The sequence below is a fragment of the Eubalaena glacialis genome, chromosome 2, assembly GCF_028564815.1.
Source record: "Eubalaena glacialis isolate mEubGla1 chromosome 2, mEubGla1.1.hap2.+ XY, whole genome shotgun sequence".
NCBI classification, from domain to species: Eukaryota; Metazoa; Chordata; class Mammalia; order Artiodactyla; family Balaenidae; genus Eubalaena; species Eubalaena glacialis.
Window position 1 is genome coordinate 154,957,902 of NC_083717.1, and position 26,440 is coordinate 154,984,341.

A 26,440-nucleotide genomic window follows, 5' to 3' on the forward strand; every position below is an offset into this window, starting at 1 on the left:
CAGACAAAACAAGATGGAATCTCTGTTCCTAATTGTGACACAGCTCCTTGAACAATACAGCCAGGTGCATAGAGATGAGGCTTTACGTACAATTTGCCTTTTTAAGAGCCCTCCCCTAAATCTAAGGCTTTGCGCTGGCCTGCGGAAGCTGACACCGAGCCCTAGCTGCAGGACCGGAAAACTTGCTGCCGGAACCTTTGTGCTGAAATGCCTCGCCCCCGGGCCGGTGCTTATTCGCAAAGGACCGTCCCAGCCAAGTGCCTGTTGGTAGGAATCCGCTTGGCCTCGGGTCTGAGGGGGCTTGTAGGTGGCTGTGGCTGCGACTGAAGCAGGGGTCCAGGAGAGTCCACAAGAAAGAAAGCGCCATGGACGATCAGGGCTGTCCCCGGTGTAAGACCACCAAATACCGGAACCCTTCGTTGAAGCTGATGGTGAATGTGTGCGGACACACTCTGTGAGTTGGGGGAGAGTGGGATTTATGGGGGGAAGACGCACAGGGTGGGAGCTCTCGAAAGAGCCGGGAGATGTTTGACCTCGGCTCAGGGGAGAAAACGGCGTCGTTAGTTTCGACCCTGAGGAGGAAAATGGGAAAAGGGAACGTTGTTTCTGTAAACAGACTAGCCGCTAGCCCTGAGCTGCTCTGGCCTGGTTTGGACTGCAGGTTCCCTGATGTGGTAACCAGCAGTTTGTCAGGTTTCACCCTTCTTAGGTGATGAAAACCTCAACTGTATTTACAGGCTGTGTTGTCAACAGGGTTCCAGACATCTCGCTGGTTAAAAGCGTAGGGATTGGAGTGTTTAATTTCACGCAAAATGTTTTTATTAAAAAGAGCGAAAGTGCTATGAAAATAAAATTACTGTGTTTATATACTGCTGCTATTTATTGCGTTAGTTAATTTGAAACCCCGTCGGTATGCCCACTGCCCTGATGGAGTTTGGTTAGATTCTCATCTCTAAAAGAGAAAATTTAGATTTTAGACAGTTAATTTTGGAGATAACAGTAATGGCTGGCATTTATTGAGTGCACATTACATGCCAGGCACTGTTCTAAGCTCTTTACCATGAGTTATCTTATTTCATTCTCACAACAGTCCCATGAAGTAGGTACTAGTACCATTCCCATTTTACAAGAAAGGAAACAGAGACTGCTCCACGTCTCTTATTTAGTGGGCCCTGCTAGAATTGGAACACAGGATGTCTGACTCTAGAACGCCAATTTTGGGGGGATAGGGGAGGAAGGGAGGTTGAATATTTTGAAGAGTAAGTGTAGGAACTGGTCAGAGTGTTTCTTGCCACGTTTTTATGGTCAAATGTGGTTCAGTAGAGGTGGTTTCTATAAAGCACTTTGGGATGTAAGGTGAACATATATTTCTGTAGTTTCTTTGAGGTTTCTTAGAGATAAAAAAATGATGGATAATCTACAATGTGGTAGACAAGACCTTTGGGTAAGCATAAATTGCATGGTTAATTGTAGTTATAATGATTATAGTGGGGTTTAGTAACTTACTGGATTGGTCCCTTTTTCTAATTAATCTTTATTTTCCTTTGCTTCATCCAGCAAAGGAAATACAGTAGAGCTGTGATTGAATGGGTTAAGATTAGAAATAAGGTGAAAATAATCAAGTAGATTGAAAAAGGGAAACGAGACAAACGCTGTGTAAAGACTATTAGGTTTTTAGAGAGATTTTGCTCAGTTTCTCTTCATTTTCTGGTATCAGATTTGTTACAGTTGGTGCTCAAGGAAAGGGAATTTGCTTTTTTGGAAGGATACTAACTAAATGTAATTTACTGGAAGAAATTTCTACCTAGTAGTAATTAGCCAATCAGGGAAGATTATGTGATTTTAGTAAAATAAATTGCGTTTTTATTAGACAATTATAAAATATTTATTTTTAATTAGAAATTGCTTTTGTCGTATCCATAGTCTTCTCTGTTTTTTCATAAGAGTTAACAATTATCTAAGTCATTCTCATGTTGCATTGATTTTGGTTTATTTGCTAACCTGTTAGATAAAAACCACGTTTTACAGCCCTTTTTTGACTTGAAATATGAACAAACTGAATAAAAGATTATATGGTATTGGCTAAGAGAACAAACTTCTGATTTTGAATTCTTTGTACTCTTATAGGCTCTGTGGCTTTGGGCAAATTCCTAACTCCTCTTGCCTCATTTTTCTTACCTGTACAATAGAGATAATAGCACCATATATATTACAGTGTTTGAGGATTAAACAATATATGTAAACATCATATTTGGAGGTGCTTAACAGAGTTTCTTTCACATAGTATTTGTTCAGTATACGTTGGCTATCATATTTGTGCATGGTATGGATGCTAAGCAGAAATAAAATTTAAACAGGATCTGTTTGGCCTGCTATGAAAGACTTGCACAACAATGGTTATCTTTAAATAAATTTAAGAGACTGTAAAATGTGAAAGTATAGTTTTAATTATAATGACCCTTTTGTGATGATTTTCTTAATATGAACTCGTTATCATGTTCTCTCATGGAAATGGGATTATATATATCCTTACTTTTTTCATAATGTATATCTTGGGTATCTTTTCTAAATTGGTATGTACATGTCTTCCTCTTTAACAGTTGGTTGATAGTCCACTGTTCAGTTATACTATAACTGATTTAACCAAAAGTTTTTTGATGAATCTTTAGATTTCCAGTTTTTCACTGGAGCTTCTCTCTCTCTCTCTCTCTCTCTATCTCTCTGAGCACTTATGCAAGTGTATTGTAAGATAAACAGGCAAACCGGGGGTAACTGTAAATGCCTAGTAGTAGAATTGTATGTGACTTTTAAATTTTGATGAACATTGCTCAGTTGTTATCAAAAAAGATTGTATTGATTGTGCTCCCAACAACTATTTATGGTAATTTCTGTTGCCAAACATCTTTGCTGATATTGGGCATTATTATTTTTTTAATCTTGCTCTTCTGATAGGTAATGAAACATTATGGATTTTGATGTGAAATACTTTTGATTTGATAGTACGTTGAATTTGTACAGAATGTATTTCATGGGATTGAACTTGGGCATTTTTATAATAACAGTTGTTAGTCTGAAAGGAGGAGGTATTATTATTTAGCATTGCTGTTTGCATTAGTTATCTATTGCTGTGTAATGAATTACCCCAAAACTTAGTACCTTAAAACAATAAATATTTATTATCTTACATAGTTTCTGAGGGTCAGGAGTATGAGAGTGGTTCAGCTGGGTGATTCTGGCTCAGTGTCTTTCATGAGGTTCGCTCAAGCTGTTGTCTGGGACTGGAGTATCTGTTTCCAAGGTCACTCACGTGGCTCTTGGTAGCTTCAGTTCCTCCCTGTGGACCCTCCATAGGACTGCTAATGACATGGCTTTTCCCAGAATTAGTGATGAGAGAGAACCAGAAGCTGCAGAGCCTCTCATCATCTAATCAGAAAAGTCACGTTATCATTGCTTCTGCTGTATTTTATTTGTTAGCACTGAACAATCCTGTTACAAGGTGGGAGGGTATTTATACACAAGAGTGTGAATACTGTGAGACAAGGATTACAGGGCCACATGATTTTACTCACTTTATTTTGTGTGTCCTCAAGTAGCAAAGGCATTTTAGGAAGCAAGTGATAAAGTGAGTAGGAATAGTGCTTCACGAAAGATAAGAAGTGTGGGATTATGGAAAGATTATTTAGGAATACTATTTATGAGAGAAAATACAGGAGCAGAAAGGAGAAAAGAGGTGAAACATTATGAAAATACTTTTCTCCCTTAACTGCTAGCAATTGAGGAAGTGTGTTCCCTTATGTATCAAATCTATCCAGCAAACACCCAAATGAATTGATTGCATGCACATCCAAAGAAGATTGGATTCTATTTTTGCTTTTTTTTTTCAAGTCAATGATGAACTTTGTCTTAATTACAGAAAAGGATAATTTTTTTTCTTTGTTTATCAGGGCCACCTATGTTAAGAAATGGGCCTTTCATAGTAGTCTTTCATAGAATTCTGAAGGCCTATTGAATTAGATGGAGCCAATTAAATCTAATTCTCATTTAACTGAAGTCTTTTTTTTTTTTTTTTTAAGGAAGCTGGGAAAACTTAATTTTTTCTTTGGAATACAGAAACTTTATTTTTTCTTTTTCTATTACCCAACATAGTTGGATAATATTTTTCGGATTGACACAAATTTAAAACTAAAGTCTTTAATAATTTAAGTTTTATCCCAACCATCCTTGGCAACACTTGTCTCTGGAAACTTTACCTGTATTTGATTTTATTAAATCTCCTTTTTTCATTTTAAACACACATAAGACACAAAGTAGAATAAAGAAAACACATCCTGATATATGTAAAAATCAATATTTTGCCGTACTTAAGGTTTGTCTTTCTCTCTTTTTTATCTTCTTTTCTCTGTCCCTCTGTCTCTCTCTCTCTCATTTACTGATGTTTCTGAGTAGTTTGTTCTAAAGAGTTACCAGTCTGAATTTTGCTGATTGCATCTCTGTGGTATTAATATGTTCCTTTGTATTTTCTATAAATTACTAGTAATTTTAGAAGTTTATCAGATTAAAGTTCAATTTATTTATTGTTGGAAAGAATAATTCATAAGTGGTATTAATTCATTTGTTTAACTAATATGCTGAGCTTATACAACACCTTTTTGCGAACTAGGAAACAATGGACAGAAAAATTAGAAAAAGGCACTCATTCTGGGTAGAAGAATTAGAAAAAGGGGACTTTCCAGATATATTGTTGTTAATTTCTAATTTAATATTGTTGAAGTAAGAGAACGCACTTCGCTAAATTTCAGTCTTTTAAAATTTTCTGAAAACTTATTTATGGTCCAGCATATGGTCTGTCTTGGTGAGCAATCAGTGTAAATTTGAAAAGAATGTGTATTCTGTAGCTGTTGGGTATAGCGTATGTCAATTAGGTCAACTTGGTTGATAGTGTTACTCAGATCTTCTGCATCCATACTAATTTATTTATTTATTTATTTTTACAAATTAATTAATTTATTTTAATTTATTTTTGGCTGTGTTGGGTCTTCGTTTCTGTGCGAGGGCTTTCTGTAGTTGCGGCAAGCGGGGGCCACTCTTCATTGCGGTGCGCGGGCCTCTCACTATCGCGGCCTCTCTTGTTGCGGAGCACGGGCTCCAGACGCGCAGGCTCAGTAGTTGTGGCTCACGGGCCTAGTCGCTCTGCGGCATGTGGGATCTTCCCGGACCAGGGATCGAACCCGTGTCCCCTGCATTGGCAGGCAGATTCTAAACCACTGCGCCACCAGGGAAGCCCCATACTAATTTATTTTTTCTACTCATTTTATCAATTACTCCGACTGGATTGTGGATTTGTCAGTTTCTCCTTTTAGTTCTGTCATGCTTCATGTATTTTGAAACTCTCTTATTAGGTACATAGATATTCAGAATTGCTATGCCTTCTTGATGAATTTATCCTTTTGTCATTATGAAATGTTCCTTTTGGTCTTTTGTAATATGTCCTGAAGTTTTTGTCTGATATTACGTCAGTTCTCTTATGCTTCCTGTTTGATAATATACCTTTCTCTGTCGTTTTGCTTTCAACCAATGTGTGTCTTATATCTTGTAGACAGTACATAGTTGGTTTTGCTCTTTTATATGGTCCAACATTGCTGCCTTTTAATTGGTGTGTTAGTCCCTTTATATTTAATGTAATTTTTGCTATCATTGGGTTTAAGTCTATTTGTTTTCCATTTGTCCTTTTCTTGCCTTATTTTGGATTAATTGGATATTTTAAAGTATTGGCCTATTAGCTCTGTATTGTTATTTTATTTTTTAAATTTTCTTTTAGTGATTTTTCTAAGTATAACAATGTGCATCTTTATCAAAGTCTGTTAAGAGTCAATATCTGACAGTTCTCATTTTTCACTTCCTCACAAATTCCTTACGTTTCAGTACCTCACAAATGTGAATAATATAATACCATTTACTTACCCCTCTCATCCTGTATGCTGATGATGTCTTATCTTTAACTTCTGTATATGATTTAATATTGTTATTTTTGCTTTAAACAGTCAGTTGTCTTTAAGGAAATGCAGAGAATAAAAAATAGTCTTTTTTTTTTTTTTAATTATTTATTTGTTTATTTATTTATTTTTGGCTGTGTTGGGTCCTCGCTTCTGTCCGGGGGCCTTCTCCAGTTGCAGCGAGCGGGGGCCACTCTTCATCGCGGTGCGCGGGCCTCTCACCGTCGCGGCCTCTCTTGTTGCGGAGCACAAGCTCCAGACGCGCAGGCTCAGTAGTTGTGGCTCACGGGCCCAGTTGCTCCGCGGCATGTGGGATCTTCCCGGACCAGGGCTCGAACCCGCGTCCCATGCATTGGCAGGCAGATTCTCAACCACTGTGCCACCGGGGAAGCCCAAAAATAGTCTTTTTAATAAACAACTTTATTGAGATAGAATTCACATACCATAAAATTCACTCATTTAGAGGGTAGAATCAGTGGCTTTTGGTATATTCTCAGAGACATGCATCTATCACCACAATTAATTCTAGAATGTTTTTGTTACTCCACAAAGAAACCCCTTACTACTTAGCCCTGTCCTCCAGTCCTACTGTCTCCCAGCCCTAGGTAACCACTAATTGACTTTCTGTCCATATAGATTGCCTATTCTGGACATTTCATATAAATGGAATCATATAATATATGGTCCTCTGTGACTGGCTTTTACTTAGTACAAGTTTCATCCATGTTGCAGCATGTATCAGAGCTTCTTTCTTTTTGTTATTGGATACTATCCCATTGTGTGGATATACCAGTTTTTATTTGTCTATTCATTAGTTGATGGACATTTAGGTTGTTTCCACTTTTTGGCTATAATGAATAATACTGCCATGAACATTCATGTACAAGTTTTGTGTGACAAATGATTTTGTTTCAGGTGTGTACTTAGGAGTATAACTGTTGGATCATATGATAACTCTATATTTATCCATTTGAGGAATTGTAAGACTTTTCCAAAGTGACTGCAGAATTTTACATTCCCACCAGCAGTGGATAAGGGTTCCAGTTTCTCTACATCTTTTGCCAACACTTGTTATTATTTATCTTTTTGATTATAGCCATCCTAGTGTGCTGTAGTCTTTTTTTAAAAATTATAATTATTTTTCAATTTTTGGCTGTGTTGGGTCTTCGTTGCGGTGCGAGGGCTTCTCATTGTGGTGGCTTCTCTTGCTGCAGAGCACAGGCTCTAGGTGCACAGGCTTCAGTAGTTGTGGCTCATGGGCTCAGTAGTTGTGGCACACGGGCTTAGTTGCTCCGCGGCATGTGGGATCTTCCCGGACCAGGGATCGAACCCGTGTCCCCTGCATTGGCAGGTGGGTTCTTAACCATTGCGTCACCAGGGAAGCCCCATGTAGTCTTCTGTATTCACCTACTTATTTACCATCTTTAGTATCTTTCTTCCTTCTTTTGGATCCGATTTTATAGTTGTATTGATTTTTTTTTCTGCCTGAAGAGCATTCTTTAGTATTTCGTGTAGTACAGGTCTGTTGGTTAAGAATTCTCTCAGATTTTGTTTATGTGAGTGTTTTTATTTCACCGTACTGTTTGAAGGATATTTCTGTTGAATATGAAATTATGGGTTGTCATTTCACCACTTGAAATATATCATTCCATTGTTTTCTTTTTTTTTCGGCCACACCGCACAGCTTGCGGGATCTCAGTTCTGACCAGGGATTGAACCTGGGCCATGGCAGTGAAAGCCCAGAATCCTAACCACTAGACCACCAAGGAACTCCCCATTCCGTTGTTTTCTGATCTCCATTGTTTGTGATGAGAAGTTAGCTGTTACTTATATCCTTGGACCCCTTTATCATAAAAATCTTTTGGGGCTGCTTTCAAGATTTTATCTTTGGTTTCTAGCAGTTTGACTATAAGTCTAGGTGTGCTTTTCTTTGTATTCATCCTAGTTGAGGTTTGCTGAGCTTGGAACTGTTAAGTCAATGTTTTTCATCCTATTTGGAAAATTTCAGTGATTCTTTCTGCACTATTTTCACTCTCTTCTTATTTTGGAACTCCAAGTACATGTGTGTTAGACTCTTTGGTATTGTTCTATAAGTTGCTGGGGTACTATTCATTTTTCTTTGATCTTTTTTTCCTGTCTGTTATTCAGATTAGATATTTTTTACTGGTCTGTATTCAAGTTCACTGACTCCCATCTGCCATGTCCAATCTTCTGTTAAGCCCATGTGGTAGATTTTTCATTTGTTATTGTACTTTTGTTCTAGGGTTTTCATCTTGTTCTTTTCTATAGTTTTCATTTCTCTTACTAGATTTCCTATCTGCACACTAATTAAGACCATATTTTCCTTTACTTCTTCGAATGTAATTCTTTGGACATATTTTGTGTTAAATCTTTAAAAACATTTAAAATAGCTGATTTGAAAGTTTCAGTCTGTTAGATCCAACATCTTGGCTGTCTCAGGGTTGGTTTCACTTATTTTTAAAATTTTTATTTATTTATTCGGCTGTGCTGGGTCTTAGTTGCAGCATGCGGGATCTTTGTTGAGGCACGCGGGATCTTTAGTTGTGGCATGCAGGATCTTTAGTTGCGGCATTCAGGCTCTTAGTTGCAGCATGTGGGATCTAGTTCCCCAACCAGGGATCAAACCTAGGCCCCCTGCATTGGGTGTGAGGAGTCTCAACCACTAGACCACCAGGGAAGTCCCAGGGTTGGTTTCTATTGACTACTCTTTTTTTTTTTTTCCTATGGGTCACATTTTTCTTTCTTTTATTTTTTTACATTTAGTACTTTTTTCAATTGTATACTGGATCATGTAGATGGTACTAGAAATTGCAAATTTTATCTTTCTGTGTAGAGTATTGTTTTTTAAAATTCTTGTAGATACTTCAGTTACTGGCTGATTACCTTGAACTTTGTAGGCTTGGTTTTAATCTTTGCTAGGATGGATCTGCAGAGAGCCCGTTGTGTTTCCTTACTTTACTGCAACTCAACCTCCAAACCTTCAATTCCTGGAAAAACTTGTTGGGGCTTGATTTTAGGCTTTGTTCGGGTGAGTCTAGAATAAGTCTTACTATATGATGTGGTTCTCACTCTTAGTTGAGGCCTTTTTGGTGTCTCAGTTGGATGTTTGAGGTGTTAATAAGGTGTTAATGTGGTTTCTCTACTTTGGCTGGTGGGAACTCCAAAGTATACCCAGCACTCCTTAACTATACTCTCTTCCTCTCTCAGCCATTATCTTTTAAGCCTTGATTGGTTTTGTCCTGCATATGTGCAGTCTGTTCCGTGGCCAAGGACTTACGGGGGTTCTTACACAGACTTCTGGACCCTCTGCCTTTCAACCATATCAACTGCACTGAAGTCTGATCTCTGCCTATACAGCTTAGCAGAACCACTGTGCCCTTCTTAAATTCTTGCTTGCTGGGCCATGGTCATGGAAATTTTTCCCAGGTAGAAAGAAGAGGCAATTGTAGGGGTCACCTTGTTAGTTTACCATTTCTAAGGGATTATATAGTCTCTGTGTTGCCCATTGTCTAATACCTGTAAATGATTGTCTCATACATTTTGTTTGTTTTATGGTAGCTCATGGTGAGAATGCTAGTCTGACATCAGTTACTCCATCATATTTGTTAGGAAAAGCTGGCCTTACTATTGTTGAGGCATTTACTTCCTGTAGCCTCAGTTCTGTGTGTACATGTTTATTTTCTTTACCTCAAAATTGGTAATTGCTATGCCCCTTTAATATTTCTTTCCTTTTGTAGTTTCTGATTTTTTTTTTTTTTACTACCTCAGCTTCTTCCCTAAAACTCTCCTAAATATTCTTTTCTTCTCCCTGTCCCTCTCCCTGTCCCTCTCCCTCTCCCTTTCCCTCTCCCTCTCCCTGTCCCTGTCCCTGTCCCTGTCCCTGTCCCTCTCCCTGTCCCTGTCCCTCTCCCTCTCTCTCTCCCTCTCCCTCTCCCCCCCCCTTCTTTGTCTGCTTTAATGGAGTGTTTTGAAGTTGATTAGAATATAATGCTGTGGAACAGCTCTGGAGAATTAATATCTCATATCTTGTGGATTGTAGTTACAATGAATATCTCAAGACCATTCTCCTGAAGGAAGTGGTTTTTGCTTTCACTACATGTATAGGAGTTCATGTCCCATGTATTTTAATAATACAAATCCATTGGGTAATAGAACACTGACTCACGAGTTAGAAAATCTATGTTCTAGTTCTGCTACAGACTGGCAAGTTTTAGGCCAGCTGTTTAACTTTGATTTGTTAATTTGTTTAGAACAGATAATTTTTAGCCCCCTTCAGTCTCTTAAAATTTGGGTAATTTAGTTAACAGTTAATTAGAAAATCATTGTAGTCATTAGCTTTAGTCTTTTTTTTTGACCTTATACCATTAGTAAAACTGCTTCTTAAAATATTAAAAATTTTGGTTATTTTTATTAGCAGTGATTTTCCTTTTCCAGTATGGGAGAGAGTGCTGGTCAGTTTATTTACAGAATATGAATATATCACTATGGATTGGTTATTTTATGGCTATAATATGTATTTTTTTGGTTTGACTAAAAATGACTATTAGTGCATTTGAGTCTTGAAGATGCAGTGTTTGCATTTCAGTTCCTTCTCTTATTGAGTGTAACTTACTGTCTTAGTTCTTTAAAACCGTGGTTACTAAATATTTAGCAATTAATATTATCTGTAATGTTTCTCTTTGTATGTGAAAATATAGCCCTAACCCCATATGGCTCTTCTTCTCTAATTCTTTTCTTTTATACTGGGAATCTTTTTTTAAGATTCATTTTATCTGCTGATTAGCTTACTACATATATGTATATATGTATATATATACACACACATGCATATACACATACATTTTCTGTCTTGGAGGAAACCTTTTGTGAGGTTTTGCCTGCAGGTGAACTTTCATTTCATGGATGGACACCCTTTTTCTTTTTTTTTTGGCTGCGTCAGGTCTTTGTTGTGGCATGCAGGATCTTCGTTGCGGCAAGCGTGATCTTTTTGTTGCAGCACGCAGGCTTCTCTCTAGTTATGGTATGCAGGTTTTCTCTCTCTAGTTGTGGCGCGTGGGCTTCAGAGCACGTGGACTCTGTAGTTGTGGCGCACAGGGCTCCAGGGCGTGTGGGCTCTGTAGTCATGATGTGCGGGCTTAGTTGCCCCGCGGCATGTGGGATCTTAGCTCCCTGACCAGGGATCGAACCCGTGTCCCCTGCATTGGAAGGCAGATTCTTTACCACTGGACCAACAGGGAGGTCCCTCATGGATGGACACCCTTTAGGAGCTCTTTCCCTTGTATCTATATCCAACTCTCCTTTGAAGTTATATTGTCAAATTTGTATTATAAGATTCAAGCAGGTAATAAATATGAAGCTGTTTATTAGATGTTCAAACTTAATTGTTAAAACACAAATTATTTTATTCTGCAAGAACTTGAAACATTAGCACATTAGTTTCTGTAGGGATACAAGGATAAACAGACAGAATTAATATATTTACTCATTGCCTTTTTTTCTGCTGTGGGCATAAAATATTATGTCTAACGTATGTGTAATGATAGTTTGCCTGAGTTTAAATCCTAGGTTTTCCACTTATTCTTAGCTGTGTGATTTAGGGAAAACTATTTTCTTTAAGCCTTTGTTTTCTCATCTGTATAGTAGGTTTACCAGTAGCGTATACCTCACAGCATTGCTGTGAGGATTAGATGAGGCACAGTTCAAGTAAGTTTAAGAATTTAGGTAAATTTAAGAGTATTTACTTTGTAGTCAGCTGTAAAGAGTTGCTTTCAGTATTCTAAATGCAGAAAAATAACAATTTTTAGGTTAAGTTTCAGGAATCTTTTTGGCAATTTACGTCTTGTTTACTTAGCAATTAGTCCCTGAGATAGTAAATAGAATGAGAATAACTGAATGAAAATTTAACCTAGATATCTTAACGGTTTTCTTCACGTTTCAAATGTATTAAGCTTATTTTCAAAGATTAAAAAGTAAGACTCAACTGTAGTTTATTAGTTGTTGGTTTACTAATAAATATAAGTTTGTATTCTTTCTCATATACTCAATACATTTTCCAGGCCACTGATTCCTAAACTTGCCTCATCCTAAGAATCACCTTGGGTGCCTATTTAAAATACAAATTTCTGGGCTTTACCAGGTGGAGGGAACTTGTATTTTATACTGGCTATCTAAGAGAGTCTTGCGCTCAAGCAATTTTGGAGAACACTGTGCTGAGTATACAACAGTGAGTGTGGGAGTCATGGTTACTGCCCCCATTAATTTTATAGTATTTTAGGTCTTCTTTTGAGTCATTAAATTGAAATTAGTTTTTCTCGGTTCTTTATAAAGAGGAAGAGGGAAGTTTAGAGTTAGAAAAATATTCTTTGTAATTAAGATGTGAAAGTAGATTTTATGCTATTTGTTAAACTATTTAAAAAAGTTTTTTTATTGGAGTATAGTTGCTTTACAGTGTTGTATTAGTTTCTACTGTACAGCAAAGTGAATTAGCTATATGTATACATATATCCCCTCTTTTTTGGATTTCCTTCCCATTTAGGTCTCCATAGAGCATTGAGTAGAGTTCCCTGTGCTATACAGTAGGTTCTCATTAGTTATCTATTTTGTACATAGTATCAGTAGTGTATATATGTCAATCCCAATCTCCCAATTCATCCCACTTGCCCCCCTTCCCCCTTGGTATCCATATGTTTGTTCTCTACGTCTGTGTCTCTATTTCTGCTTTGTAAATAAGATCATCTATACCAGTTTTTTCAGATTCCACATATATGTATTAATGTACAATATTTGTTTTTCTCTTTCTGACTTACTTCACTCTATATGACATTCTCTAGGTCCATCCACATCTCTACAAATGACCCAATTTCATTCCTTTTTATGGCTGAGTAATATTCCATTGTCTATATGTACCATATCTTCTTTATCCATTCCTCTTTTGATGGACATTTAGGTTGTTTCCATGTCCTGGCTATTGTAAATAGTGCTGTAATGAACGTTGGGGTGCATGTGTCTTTGAATTATGGTTTTCTCTGGGTATATCTGCCCAGTAGTGGGATTGCTGGGTCACATGATAGTTTTCACAGAACTAGAAGAAAAAATTTTACAATTTGTATGGAAACACAAAAGACCCCGAATAGACATAGCAATCTTGAGAAAGAAAAATGGAGCTGGAGGGACCAGGCTCCCTGACTTCAGACTATACTACAAAGCTACAGTAATCAAGGCAGTATGGTACTGGCACAAAAACAGAAATATAGATCAACGGAACAGGATAGAAAGCTCAGAGATAAACCCACAGACCTATGGTCACCTAATCTATGACAAAGGAGGCCACAATATACAATGGAGCAAAGACAGCCTCTTCAATAAGTGGTGCTGGGAAAACTGGACAGCTATATGTAAAAGAATGAAATTAGAACACTCCCTAACACCATGCACAAAAATAAACTCAAAATAGATTAAAGACCTAAATGTAAGACTGGACACTACAAAACTCTTAGAGGAAAACATAGGAAGAACACTCTTTGACATAAATCACAGCACAGTCTTTTTTTGACCCACCTCCTAGAGTAATGGAAATAAAAACAAAAATAAACAAATGGGACTTAATGAAACTTAAAAGCTTTTGCACAGCAAAGGAAACCATAAGCAAGACCAAAAGACAACCCTCAGAATGGGAGAAAATATTTGCAAATGAAGCAACTGACAAAGGATTAATCTCCAAAATATACAAACTGCTCATACAGCTCAATATCAAAAAAAACAAACAACCCAATCCAAAAATGGGCGGAAGACCTAAATAGACATTTCTCCAAAGAGGACATACAGATTGCCAACAAACATATGAAAAGATGCTCAACATCACTAATAATTAGAGAAATGCAAATCAAAACTACAATGAGATATCACCTCACACCAGTCAGAATGGCCATCATCACAAAATCTACAAACAATAAATGCTGCAGAGAGTGTGGAGAAAAGGGAACCCTCTTGCATTGTTGATAGGAATGTAAATTGATACAGCCAGTATGGATAACAGTATGCAGTTTCCTTAAAAAACTAATAATAGAACTACCATGTTAAACTATTTTTTAAAAAAAAAATGCTACTGAAGTAACGGAAACCTGAAATCCTGAACCCTTATTGTAACCATTCTGCTGATGTAGGAAAAGGGCCTTTGGGGAAGCAAACAATTTTGGTGGGTATATCCTAAACTTGGGAATTTTTGCAATATTAGCATCAAGGGATCAAAACGTTTACGTGGCTCCAAATGCATAAATGTTTTTGTGGAACAGTCACTGAAGAGGAAATATCTAAATATTAGCTCCTTTAGGAAAGTGAAATGTGATGTCTGTTTTGGCTTTCAGGCTGGGGATGGAAGGAAGCCTTTACAAAAGTACATGCTACAAAGTGCTATTTAGTCAAAAGGATTGATAGGAAGTTGGCAGACTCGATTAATGTAAATTTGGAAGGAGCTTTGCAGTCATCTTTTTAGTTCTATTCTCCACCTGTCCTCCGTTTTTTAACAGATGGGGAAGCTAAAGCCTAAGAAAGGTTATATGGTTGCATCGCTCACCTGGCCAGCTCCATTTTCTTTTTTCTGTGTAAATTCCAGTTATGAATTGTTCAATTAAATTTTGATCACATTTGCCAAGTACAGTTCTTATTAATGTAATGCAACCGGATTGTAACTCAAACCCATTTTATGTGAAAAATGAAAATACTACAGTATTATCAAAAATCCATTTGATATGTTTGGAACAATTTTCTTTTTGTATTTTAGTTTCCAGGATGCTAGCTTGAGATTAAAAAATACTTTAAACATTCAATAATGATTTTTCTGCCAGTTTTTTATTTTACTTTATCTTTTTCTTCAATAATATATAAACAATGTCATTGTATTTGGTTTTTGAGATATAATATGCAAATTAGGAAACCTAAATGTATTATTTATGCCAGGATATGATTTGGAGGATAACTTTTTTTTTTATCAGAAGCAAATTTTATTTCCTTTTTTTCTGTTATCATTTAGTTGTTTTTGGAGAACATCTCACAATATTTCTGAAAAATCCATAATTTATACTTTGTTTTGTGTTATATGCAAGTGTCTAGAAAGACTGTATCAACCACCTCATAAGGATAATTTATTTTATAGTATTTTTACTTTACATATTTCACTTTTGACATTGTATATAAAAAAATATATATTATACATATGTATAAATAAATATATTCCCTACAAAAAGGCAAGAAAATGTAAAATTTAATGGACTTCATTAGAAATGTTTTGGAGTATTAGGTTTCTTCTCATTTACTAGGTTAGAATATGTAAAAGCCAGATTTCTGAGATGAAGAAAAATGATTGTATACCTCACTCGGTTTTTTTTTAGAACACAAATATGATAGTGACTGTATCATTGAAAATTAATGAGGGCTCCATCAATATGGTGCAGTGCCTCTGCATCACTGATTTATATATATTTAATGAGCCTGCTATTCTAATTTCAGGTAACTGAAGCAAACTGCTTCTAGCAGTAACTGATTTACTTACAAACAATTCATTCCTTTAAAATATAAAAGTCTTGAAATCTACCAATTTAAGTATAATTTCTTCATAAATAATTATACAATGTTTATTTTCTGGCTATAACTAACCTATCTACTGTTTCAGATAATGTTACCAAAACACATTCTTTTATTTGATCTTATTTCTTGCTACTGATCTGTGGAGTTGGAGTAGAAAATATGGGGGGAAAACCTTTAAAAAGTAATAGGACAGGGACTTCCCTGGTGGTGCAGTGGTTAAGAATCCGCCTGCCAATGTGGGGGACATGGGTTCCATCCCTGGTCTGGGAAGATCCCGCATGCCGTGGAGCAACTAAGCCCCTGCGCCACAGCTACTGAGCCTGCGCTCTAGAGCCCACGAGCCATAACTCCTGAAGCCCCTGCGCTTAGAGCCCGTGCTCCACAATAAGAGAAGCCACTGCAATGAGAAGCCCGTGCACCGCAACAAAGAGTAGCCCCTGCTCGCCACAACTGGAGAAAGCCCGCGCACAGCAGCGAAGACCCAGCACAGCCAAAAATTAAAAAAAAAAAAAAAAGTAATAGGACAGGAATAAAGACACAGACGTAGAGAACAGACTTGAGGACACGGGGTGGGGGAGGGGAAGCTGGGACGAAGTGAAAGAGTAGCGTTGACATATATACACTACCAAATGTAAAATAGATAGCTAGTGAGAAGCAGCTGCATAGCACAGGGAGATCAGCTCGGTGCTCTGTGACCATCTAGGGGGGTAGGATAGGGAGGGTGGGAGGAAGGCGCAAGAGAGAGGGGATATGGGGATATATGTATACATATAGCTGATTCAGTTTGTTATACAGCAGAAACTAACACAACATTGTAAAGCAATTATACTCCAATAAAGATGTAAAAAAAAAAAGTAGTAAGATTGTAGAAGCATGACATGGCAGATGTTATTTTTGAGATCTATTAAAGCGTATATGAGAACCATTTTAGGGTGTATTTCTATATTCTTTGGCATTAGGATTATAACTTTTAATATTTACATTTTTAGTTTTATTTTAAAATACTTTTATTTTAAGGTATCTATTTTGTTAGTTTTATTGAAAAGATAATATTAAAAACAGTTTCGACAAAAATTTGTACATAATAATTTTATAGAGCGTTTATTTTAATTTTTACCTTCTGGTTGTGTGTGTCCACATAGACAAATAAGCAGTTCTATAGAAATCACTTTATAATGTGCAGTTTTTATGGAACAGTAATTTGCTGAGCTACATTTTAATTTCTAAAAATGCTAATATTGCCAAATGAATATGCAATTGACATCTTAACATTTAATAAAACACAGTGTTAGCAGATAGAAATTTCTTACTCATGTTTGCTCTATGCTCAGTCACTTGATAGCAAAGAGAGTGAGTTTCTTTAGAGAGCTGAGATTGATAAGCAGACTTTTAAAGATAAATATTCTTACTCTTAGGTAGTTTAAATATATTTCTAAGGTATAAAATGTGATATGTTGTAATCGGTGTTTCTTTCTGCATTATTCAGATCATGGATGTCTTATTTCTCATAATTGTATCTGGCAGATTTCGTTAATATTTAATTCCTTTTGGAGGTTAATTGCAAAAAGCAATCTATGTAATGTGCTACAACTAAATGCAAAAACATACAATTTATAGAAGGAATGGTGTCAATAATAATAAATTTCCATGGCTAGTTTAAGTTCAGTGCTTGTAATTCCCCCTTGGGAAATATATTTTTGTCTCCTCTTTGTGAATTTTGGGTTTATATTATTTAGAATTAGAATAGAAACTAACATTTATATATTATAACATTTATATATTTATATATCATATGTAGACGATAGAATGTAAGAAATTAGAGATGGAAACATATGGCCAGAGTGGATTGATTAATAAAATACCTCACAGAGGACAATTATACACATATGTGAATATGAAGGGTTTATTTCCTACCAAAAGATAGAACCAGAAATTAAACCTGTGCTTTTTGATTATATTCTCTTTATTAACACTGTGTTCCCAATTGCTGTATTCATTTATGGGTTTTTGGTTTCTAGATTATGCTTACAGAGAGACCTTTTGGTGCAGTGGTTAAAAGTATCAACTTTGGAATCAAAGAAACTTGAGTTAAATCCTCATGCTACCACTTAATAGTTGTGTGACCTTCAGCAAAGCCTTTTTTGACTCCTACATTCCTAACTCTCTAAAATGGTGATAAAAATAATACTACCTACTTTACAAGTTTGTTGTGAAGATTCAATACAATTTGTACAAAGTGCTTGGCATGTTATGCTTAGCATATAGCAGCTAATATTTATTGGGCACTTATTATTACTACTATTAGGAGTGGTGGTGTCAATCTTTATTATGTAGTGTTTCTTTGTGGAAAACTATAAAATGTTTGCAATAACAGAATTTTAAGTGCGATAAGGGTACTTGTTAACTATTAGGTGTAATCACAGCTAGCAACTTCTATGCATATGCATTTCTTACTTTAAAAATTAAACACAAATGGATTGTGCTGTATGAATTTCTCTGCAACTTTATTCATTCATCAGTATATCTTGGATAGTTTCTTATGTTTGAGCATATAGATGTACGTCATTCCTTTTTTTTTAACATCTTTATTGGAGTATAATGGCTTTACAATGGTGTGTTAGTTTCTGTTTATAACAAAGTGAATCAGCTATACATATATATAATGTCATTCCTTTTTATGGTTGCAGAATATTCCATGTTTTGAAGTACATTAATTTATTTAACATGTCATATATTAATGGAAGTTTTGGTTGTTTCCAGATGTTTAAAATTATAATTTTTCAGTACATATCCTTATCTTTGTGAGTATATCTGTAGGATAAACTTCTAACAGCAGAGTGTGCATTTAAAATTTTGGTGGATATTACCAATTTTTTTCTCTCGGTTTTGCTTTTTTCAACTTTATCAAGACAGAATTGACATTCACTAAACTGCACATGAATTGTATAATTTAATCAGTTTGGGCATGTTTAGGCACCCATGAAGCCATCACTACAATTAAGATAAGAAATATTTCTGTCACTCCCAAAATTTTCTTATACCATTTGTAATCCATTTTTTTCTCTACTCCCATCCTAAGGCAACAACTGATTTGCTTTTTCTTATCATAGACTAGTTTGCTTTTGCTATAATTTTACCCAGAATCATATAGTCTGTATTCTTTTTTTTTTTTGCCTCACTTCTTTCACTCAATTATTTTGAGATTCATCCATGATGTTGTGTATATCAATGATTCATTCCTTTTCATTATGTAAATTATATAATTATATATAAATTAGTATAGCTATACTAATTTGTTTTTCCATTCACCAATTAATGGACACTTGGCTTGTTTCCAGTTGTTAGTATTACAAAAGAGCTTCTATGAACTTTCATGTAAAGTCTTTGTGTAAACATATGTTTTTGTTTCTCTTGGATAAATACCTAGGAGTGGCATGGCTGGGTTGTGTGGTAGGTATATATTTAACTTAAGTTTTATAGGTTTAGATTTTACATTTAGATCTGTGATCCATTTTGAGTTACTTTTTGTGTATGGTGTGAGGTAAGAGTGGTTTTTCCCCCCTAGAAGGCTATGTAGTTGATCTGGCACCATTTGTTGAAATGCTTTTATTTTTTCATTGGGTTGCCTTAGCATTTTTGTTAAAAATCAATTGACTAAATAAATATGTGTCTATTTCTGAACCCTCTGTTTTCTTCCATTGATTTATATGTATCTTTGCCGTTATAACCAAACTGTTTTAATTACTATAGGTTTGTGGTCCTCCACCTTTTTTTTTTTTTAATTGCTTTTGTTATTCTAGGTCCTTTGCATTTTTATATAACTCTCAGAATCATTGTCAACTTTTGTAAAAATTCCTGCTGGAATATTGATTGGGATTGCTTTAAATTTGGGGAGAATTGCCATCTTGACCATATTGAGTATTCCAATCAATGAACATGATATATCTTTTTATTATTTAAATCTTTAATTATGCTCAGCAGTGTTTTGTAGTTTTCAGTGTAGAGGTCTTGGACAACTTTTGTTATATTTATTTCTAGCTAATTTATGTTTTTTGGTTCTACTATATATATATTTTAAAATTGTTTTCACTTTCCAATTGTTTGCTACTAGTATGTAAGAATACAGTTGATTTTTGTATATTAACTTCATATCCTTCAATCTTGCTAAATTCAGTTATTCTAGTAGTAGGTTTGTAGATTCCCTGGGATTTTCTATGTAAACAATCATATCTTTATTTTTAAAAAAAAATTTTAATTTATTTATTTTTGGTCACACAGCTTGTGGGATCTTAGTTCCTTGACCAGGGATTGAACCTGCACCCTGGGCAGTGAAAGAGCAGGGCCCTAACCATTGGACCACCAGGGAATTCCCAATCATATCATTTTTAAATAGGGCTGTTTTAATTCTTTCATTCCAATCTTTATTTATTCACTTATTTAACCTTAATGCAATGCTGGAACCTCTACAGTAATGCTGAATAGAAGTGGGGAAAATGGGGATTCTTGCCTTGTTTTTGGTCTTGGGAGGATGAAATTCAGTCTTTCATCATTAAATATGATACCTTCTGCCAGTTTGAGGAAGTTCCTTACTATTCCTAGTTCTGAGAGTTTTTTCCTTTCCTTTTTATATCATAAATTGGTTTTGAATACTGTCAACACTTTTCCTTAATCTATTGATATAACCATATGGTTTTTCTCCTTTATTCTGGTAACATGGTGAATTACATTGATTGAGCTTTGAATGTTAAATCAACATGTGTTTCTGGCCTTAATCCTAACATGTCATGATTTATTATTATTTTCGTATACTGTTAGATTTGGTTTGCCAACACTTTGTTAAGGATCTTTGCTTGGATATCCTGTAATTTTTTTTTTTTTAAATGATTGTGTTAGGTTTTAGTATTAGAATTACTCTGACCTCACAAAACCACTTGTGCTGTGTATTAGCTACCTATTTCTTTGTAATAAATTATTTCAAAATTTAGTAACTAAAAAGCACAAATATTATCTCATGGTTTCTGTGAGAAGGGAATTCATTAGTGGCTTAACTGGGAGGTTCTGGCTCAAGGTCTCTCACAGGGCTGCAATCAAGGTATAGGCTGGTGTTGCAGTCATCTCCAAACTCTACAGGGGAAGGATCAGCTTCCAGACTTACTTACATGAGCTATAGTTATCTGAAGGCTTGACTGGGGCTGGAGTATCTACTTCTAAGCTCACTCTTGTGACTTTTGTGAGGAGTCCTCAGTTCTTTACTGTTTGTTGGCTAGAGGCCTCAGTTAATTGCTACATGGACCTTTCCTAAGAGTTTCTTTCTTTCTTTCTTTTTTTTAACATTTATTTATTTATTTGGCTGTGCCTGGCCTTAGTTGTGGTACACGGGATCTTCATTGCCTGCAGGATCTTCGTTATGGCATTTGGGATCTTTTTTTAGTTGCGGCATGTGGGATCTTTAGTTGTGGCATGCGGGATCCAGTTCCCTGACCACGGATCAAACCCGGGCCCCCTGCATTGTGGGCGTGGAGTCTTTGCCCCTGGACCACCAGGGAAGTCCCTTCTAAGAATTACTTTAGTGTCATCACAACACGTAACTTTTTTTCCCGAGAGTGAATAATTCAGGAGAGAGGGGCAGATGCCACAATATCTTATGAACTAGCTTTGGACATCTGGCACTTCCATTTCTGCCACATTCTATTTGTTAGAGTCTTAAGTGCAGGCTACATTCAGCGGGAGGGGGAATTAAGCTTCACCTTTTGATGAGAGAAATGTCAAGGAATTTTTGGACATATATAAAACTACATCACCCATATATCTCTATGTTTATCACTGTTATAGCCCAGATCCAAGAGTGTTCCCAGTGATCCTTGCCTCCTGGTATTCATGCCCTTGTGTAATTTCTTCCCATATTGTATCAGAGTTGCTTGTGTGACCAACAGAGTATGGCAGAAGTGATGGTTTGTCACTTCCCAGGCTAGCTCATAAAAAGACTGTGGCTTTCTCATGGACCACTTGCTCTGGGGAAAGACAGTTTCTGTGTTGTAAGCAGCCATATGGAAAGGCCCATGTGGTGAGAAACTGAGGCTTCCTGACAACTGCCATGTGAGTGAGCCATCTTGAAAGTGGATTCTCCCTAGTCATGTCTTCAGATGACTGGCTAACATCTTGGTAAATAAGCTACTACTGAATTCCTGGCACTCAGAAACTATATGAGATAATAAATGTTTTTTGTTTTAAGCTGCTAAGTGTGAGAGTATTTTGTTATGCAGTAACAGATAACTAACACAATTACTTCACCTTTTTAGTGCTTAATATTTATTTGTATAGATGTTTCTCCTGTTGATGAAAATTTAAAAATATGAAATTTTGATGACTCTTTAAATTTTTTTTTTTTTAATAAAGCACACTAGTTAGTACCCTGCAATAGTGTATAAAAGTGCCTGTTTCCCCATACACTTTTGCAACACTGAGTCATTCGTAAAGGCTATATTGGTTTTAATCCATTGTGATCACAGTTACACCTATTGCATTTCATGTTTGTATTTAGTAGCAAGTCTCCAATATGATTTTAAGAATACTGATATAAGGCATTTTTTAAATTGATGTTTATGTTTTAAGCAAATACACATGTTGAAGTCATGGTCTAAAATCATTTAACTTTCTGAGTAATAAAAGTCTGAACGAACATTTACAAATACAATTGTATGAAATAGCTATTGTTTGTAAGCACTTTATCCACCTCTTATTTCTGTAAAAGAATCATATTACAATTAGTGTGAGATCTATTCTTTGGACAGCTGGAAAGCAGGATGAGGAAAAATCATTCTCTTGTCTGGTAGAAAGTATATTGTGCCCTCTAGTACCAGACTTGGGCTTTTTTCAAAGGATAATGGATTCCATACAGGTGAGTCAGTCTTTTGTGTTGCTACCAGGTGCATTGTTGATTTTCATGATGGCAGTCTAGGTACTCTCGTTCTATAGCAGCTTTAGCAAATTCTCCAAAGAGCACAAAGAAAACCAGAGATTTTTGCATTTTGAGTGCAAGAAAATGAATTTCCTCAACTCTTTTGGCCTTTGTACTTTTTCTTGCTAGATGCTTTTGAACTGTGACTCCTTTGAAAATTATATGTAAGGTATGTAGTTTCCCTTTTTCTTTTTTCTTTTTTTGGCGTGGATTGTGTGTCATGATTATTTAATTTAGAACACGAAAGCAAAGTATATTGACTTACAGTTCTTTTTCTTGCCTATAAACTGGGTTACGGTAGGGCAGGAAGGATTCCCATTTACAGAGGTTATCCATGTCCCAGATTCTAGGAATAATGAAGTTCACATAGTCATCTGGAGTTAACAGTCATTTGATATTCACTTGGCCCTTAAATTACAATACTAAAATACATTTTGGGTCTTAACTAAGGTAATATTCAGAGTAATCTTAATGTAAGAACTCTTTGAACAGATTTCTGAGTGAAAACTATAATCTACCTGAGAGCCCTTAATAATTGAAGGAAAAGTAAGTACTTGCTCCTTTAAAGTTTGGGATTTTTTTCCAGATTTGCAAGTTATTTATTTTTCAATTGTTAGCACTAAGGTAGGAGCTTAAGCTATCATAGCTCTGAAGAGTTTATTTTATGTCAGTGTTTAGTAAACAGTTGCAATGAAACTTTGTTTATTTAGTTTATATTTCCTTTTTAGAGTACATTTCTTTTTCAGGTTATATTTTCCTTTTAAAGTCTTGTTGCTTCTTTCATTCAACAAATATTGAGTACTACTGTGTGCCATGCGTATTCATAGTTACAGAATGATAATATCTTTTGCCCTGGTTATTAGATTTCTTTGGTTATCAAATGTAACTCTAATTACAGGTTTTATGGATTGATTTTCCTTTCTTGTTTTGTACATAGTAGTTTAGTTTAAATGTGTTATTTAACCTTTTTTTGTGGGTTCACAATTTTTAATATGTATAAATTAATATCCTGGCTAGTTGTTAGATCAAACTATCTAGATCTGTGAGTTGATAAATTCTAACTCTGGTACTTTATATGTTACAGCATTTTGTTGTTCTTTTTTTTTCAAATCAGATACTCATTTTCTTTTTTTTTCCTATTTCTAATTCTATTTTTCTTCATTTTCCCCTCCTCTTCCTGTTACATAAATCATCTGCTCTCTTATCACATAGCAAATTACTATTTCAGTTTGAGACAGTGACTTGAAGTTTGTAGCATTATCAACTGGGAGACCATAATCTCTTTGTTAGAAATCTCATGCTTAATTCTTAGGAGGAAAAACCTTGAAGAGTTCTTTGATGTAATTACTATGCTTTCTGGGCAAGTCTCATCTTCATGAGAAAATTTTTAGTTCTTTATTTCAATGCCTTATAATGGATCGTAGTTGATTTTAAATAGATTATCAAGAGAGAGCAAATGTTGGAAAGAATTTTAAGACATTCTGTGGTAAAATAGTTCTACGTTATGGTATTCTTTAAGTGGTTTTTCTATATGTTTTATGTATGCTTCACCAAGAAATAAATTGAGACTACCACACTTGGCTAGAAATTTTTATTGAGCTGTGGTATTGTACATAAGAAAAATTAAAAAAAGAGTACAAAACATGTTTCTTCTAGCCCAGTTTTTTTTTAAAATTTTTTGGCTGTGCCGCGCAGCATGTGGGATCTTAGTTCCCCGACCAGGGATCGAACCCATGCCCCTTGCATTGGAAACTCAGAGTCTTAACCACTGGACCGCCAGGGGAGTCCTTCTTCTAGCCCAGTTTGCAGTTCAGTTTATCACTTGCTGTACAGAGATAGCTTATTCTCATATATAGACTTATTAAAGCCAAAAAAACCTCATCTAGTACAGTTTCTTGATTTTAATGGATGAGAGAATAGATTTTTCTTTTAAAGCTGTTGAGTGATGAAACTTTGCAAATTCAGATTGGCCTCTTCCTCAGTTAAAGTAAGTTAGTGAACAAGGAAGCCAATAGACTGAAGTAGCTCTAATGCTTTGGTGGCCTACTAAGCAAACCAAAACCTGAGCTTATAAATGCCTCAAGGTGAAAAAATTGAAACCTAAGGACAACCCATCACAAATACCAGCTAGGCTTTAAACTATAGCCAGTCAATAATTTCCTTGTTTTGCTTCCTTACTTTCTCCATATAAGTCTCTCCTGAGCTCCTGTTGGTGGAGTGCTCTTAGCCAATACCAGTTTGGTGCTGCTAGTTTGGTGCTGCTCTGTTCGAATCGATTTTCGCTCAATTAAACACTTAAAATTTAAAAAAAAGTAAGTTAATGACGTTAAAAAAAGATCTAATGAGTTGATTTAATCAGTTCTCATTGGTGCTAATGAAAATTTCTTACTAGGTTTCAAATGGGAACAAGTATTTTTATTATTCATCTTTAAATTGATTTATGATGAAATGGCCATTGCTGCATTGCTGGTTAGTACTTTAGTTTTTAGTGACTGCAATAGCTACAGCCTGTATCATTTTATTTTTTAATTTTTTTTAACATCTTTATTGGAGTATAATTGCTTTACAATGGTGTGTTAGTTTCTGCTTTATAACAAAGTGAATCAGCTATACATATACATATATCTCCATATCTCCTCCCTCTTGCATCTTCCTCCCACTCTCCCTATCCCACCCCTCTTGGTGGTCACAAAGCACCGAGCTGATCTCCCTGTGCTATGTGGCTGCTTCCCACTAGTTATCTGTTTTACATTTGGTAGTATATATAAGTCCATGCTACTCTCTCACTTCATCCCAGCTTTCCCTTCCCCCTCCCCGTGTCCTCAAGTCCATTCTCTATGTCTGCGTCTTTATTCTTGTCCTGCCCCTAGGTTCTTCATAACCATTTTTTTTTTTTAGATTCCATATATATGTGCTAGAATACGGTATTTGTTTTTCTCTTTCTGACTGACTTCACTCTGTATGACAGACTCCAGGTCCATCCACCTCACTACAAATAACTCAATTTCACTTCTTTTTATGGCTGAGTAATATTCCATTGTATATATGTGCCACATCTTCTTTATCCATTCATCTGTTGGCCTGTATCATTTTAAATGACTAATTGAAGAGGAATGACTTATTATTTTCTAGCATGTGCATATATGTTAATTTCTTAGAATCATAAACTCTTTGTGTTGGAAGAGATCTTGGAGAGCATCTAGCCCATGTTCTTATTTTATAGATGAATAAACTAGGGTACAAAGTGGTTGAGTGATTTGTCTAATCTTCCTTGACTATTAAGCATTTTGTATGCTTGCCTCCACTGTGATTTAGTAAGGTTACAGACCTTAATGTCTGATTTCAGCTTTCACTTGGTTAAATTCAGTTTATGAATGTGTTGTATCATCTACTCTCCTACTTAGTTTAAGTTATCAAGCAATGAAAACTCAGAATTTATGGTGAGTAGTGATTGAGCAGAATCATTTTTCTAAGCCTATGATTATCTGTAATTTAGAATTACAATGACCAGGAAGCAGTGTTTGTATGAGAATAGTTTAATACATCCATATTAATCTGCCTGGCAGAATATAACATTTTAACATACCTTTTAGATCCCCAGTGATGGAAAAAAATGATTCAATTGCTTATTGTCCAAACAAAGAACTGCTTTGGATATGGTCGTTTAATAAGCTGCTTTGCTTCATGTAAAATAGTTTTGCTTAAGCTCTGGAGATACAGTCACATGGATTTACCTTTCGGTGACAATTGTTTACCGTCTGGGTTTACATTTAATGCAGGTGCTGGTGACAGTTTGAGATTCTTGACTCATTGCCCAGAATGGGAAATGATTGGTTTTGCTAGCTATACACAGTACTGTCTTTTATTTTGTTATATACATTTTCAA

At 35.6% G+C, this 26,440-nt stretch overlaps 1 protein-coding gene across 7 annotated transcripts in view; it reads left to right on the forward strand.

Moving 5' to 3' along the window:
* The first annotated feature begins 247 nt into the window (after nt 1-247).
* The window catches only part of MNAT1 (MNAT1 component of CDK activating kinase), a 229,753-nt gene continuing 203,560 nt past the window's right edge, over nt 248-26,440 (forward strand). For all 7 annotated transcript variants that reach the window (XR_009699562.1, XR_009699563.1, XM_061182650.1 and 4 more), the window contains exon 1: nt 248-454. Coding sequence is in view for 5 of the 7 variants with exons in the window: in XM_061182650.1 (XP_061038633.1) it covers nt 366-454 (89 nt within the window). In the remaining 2 variants the exon portion in view is untranslated. The remainder of the gene's footprint in view (nt 455-26,440) is intronic.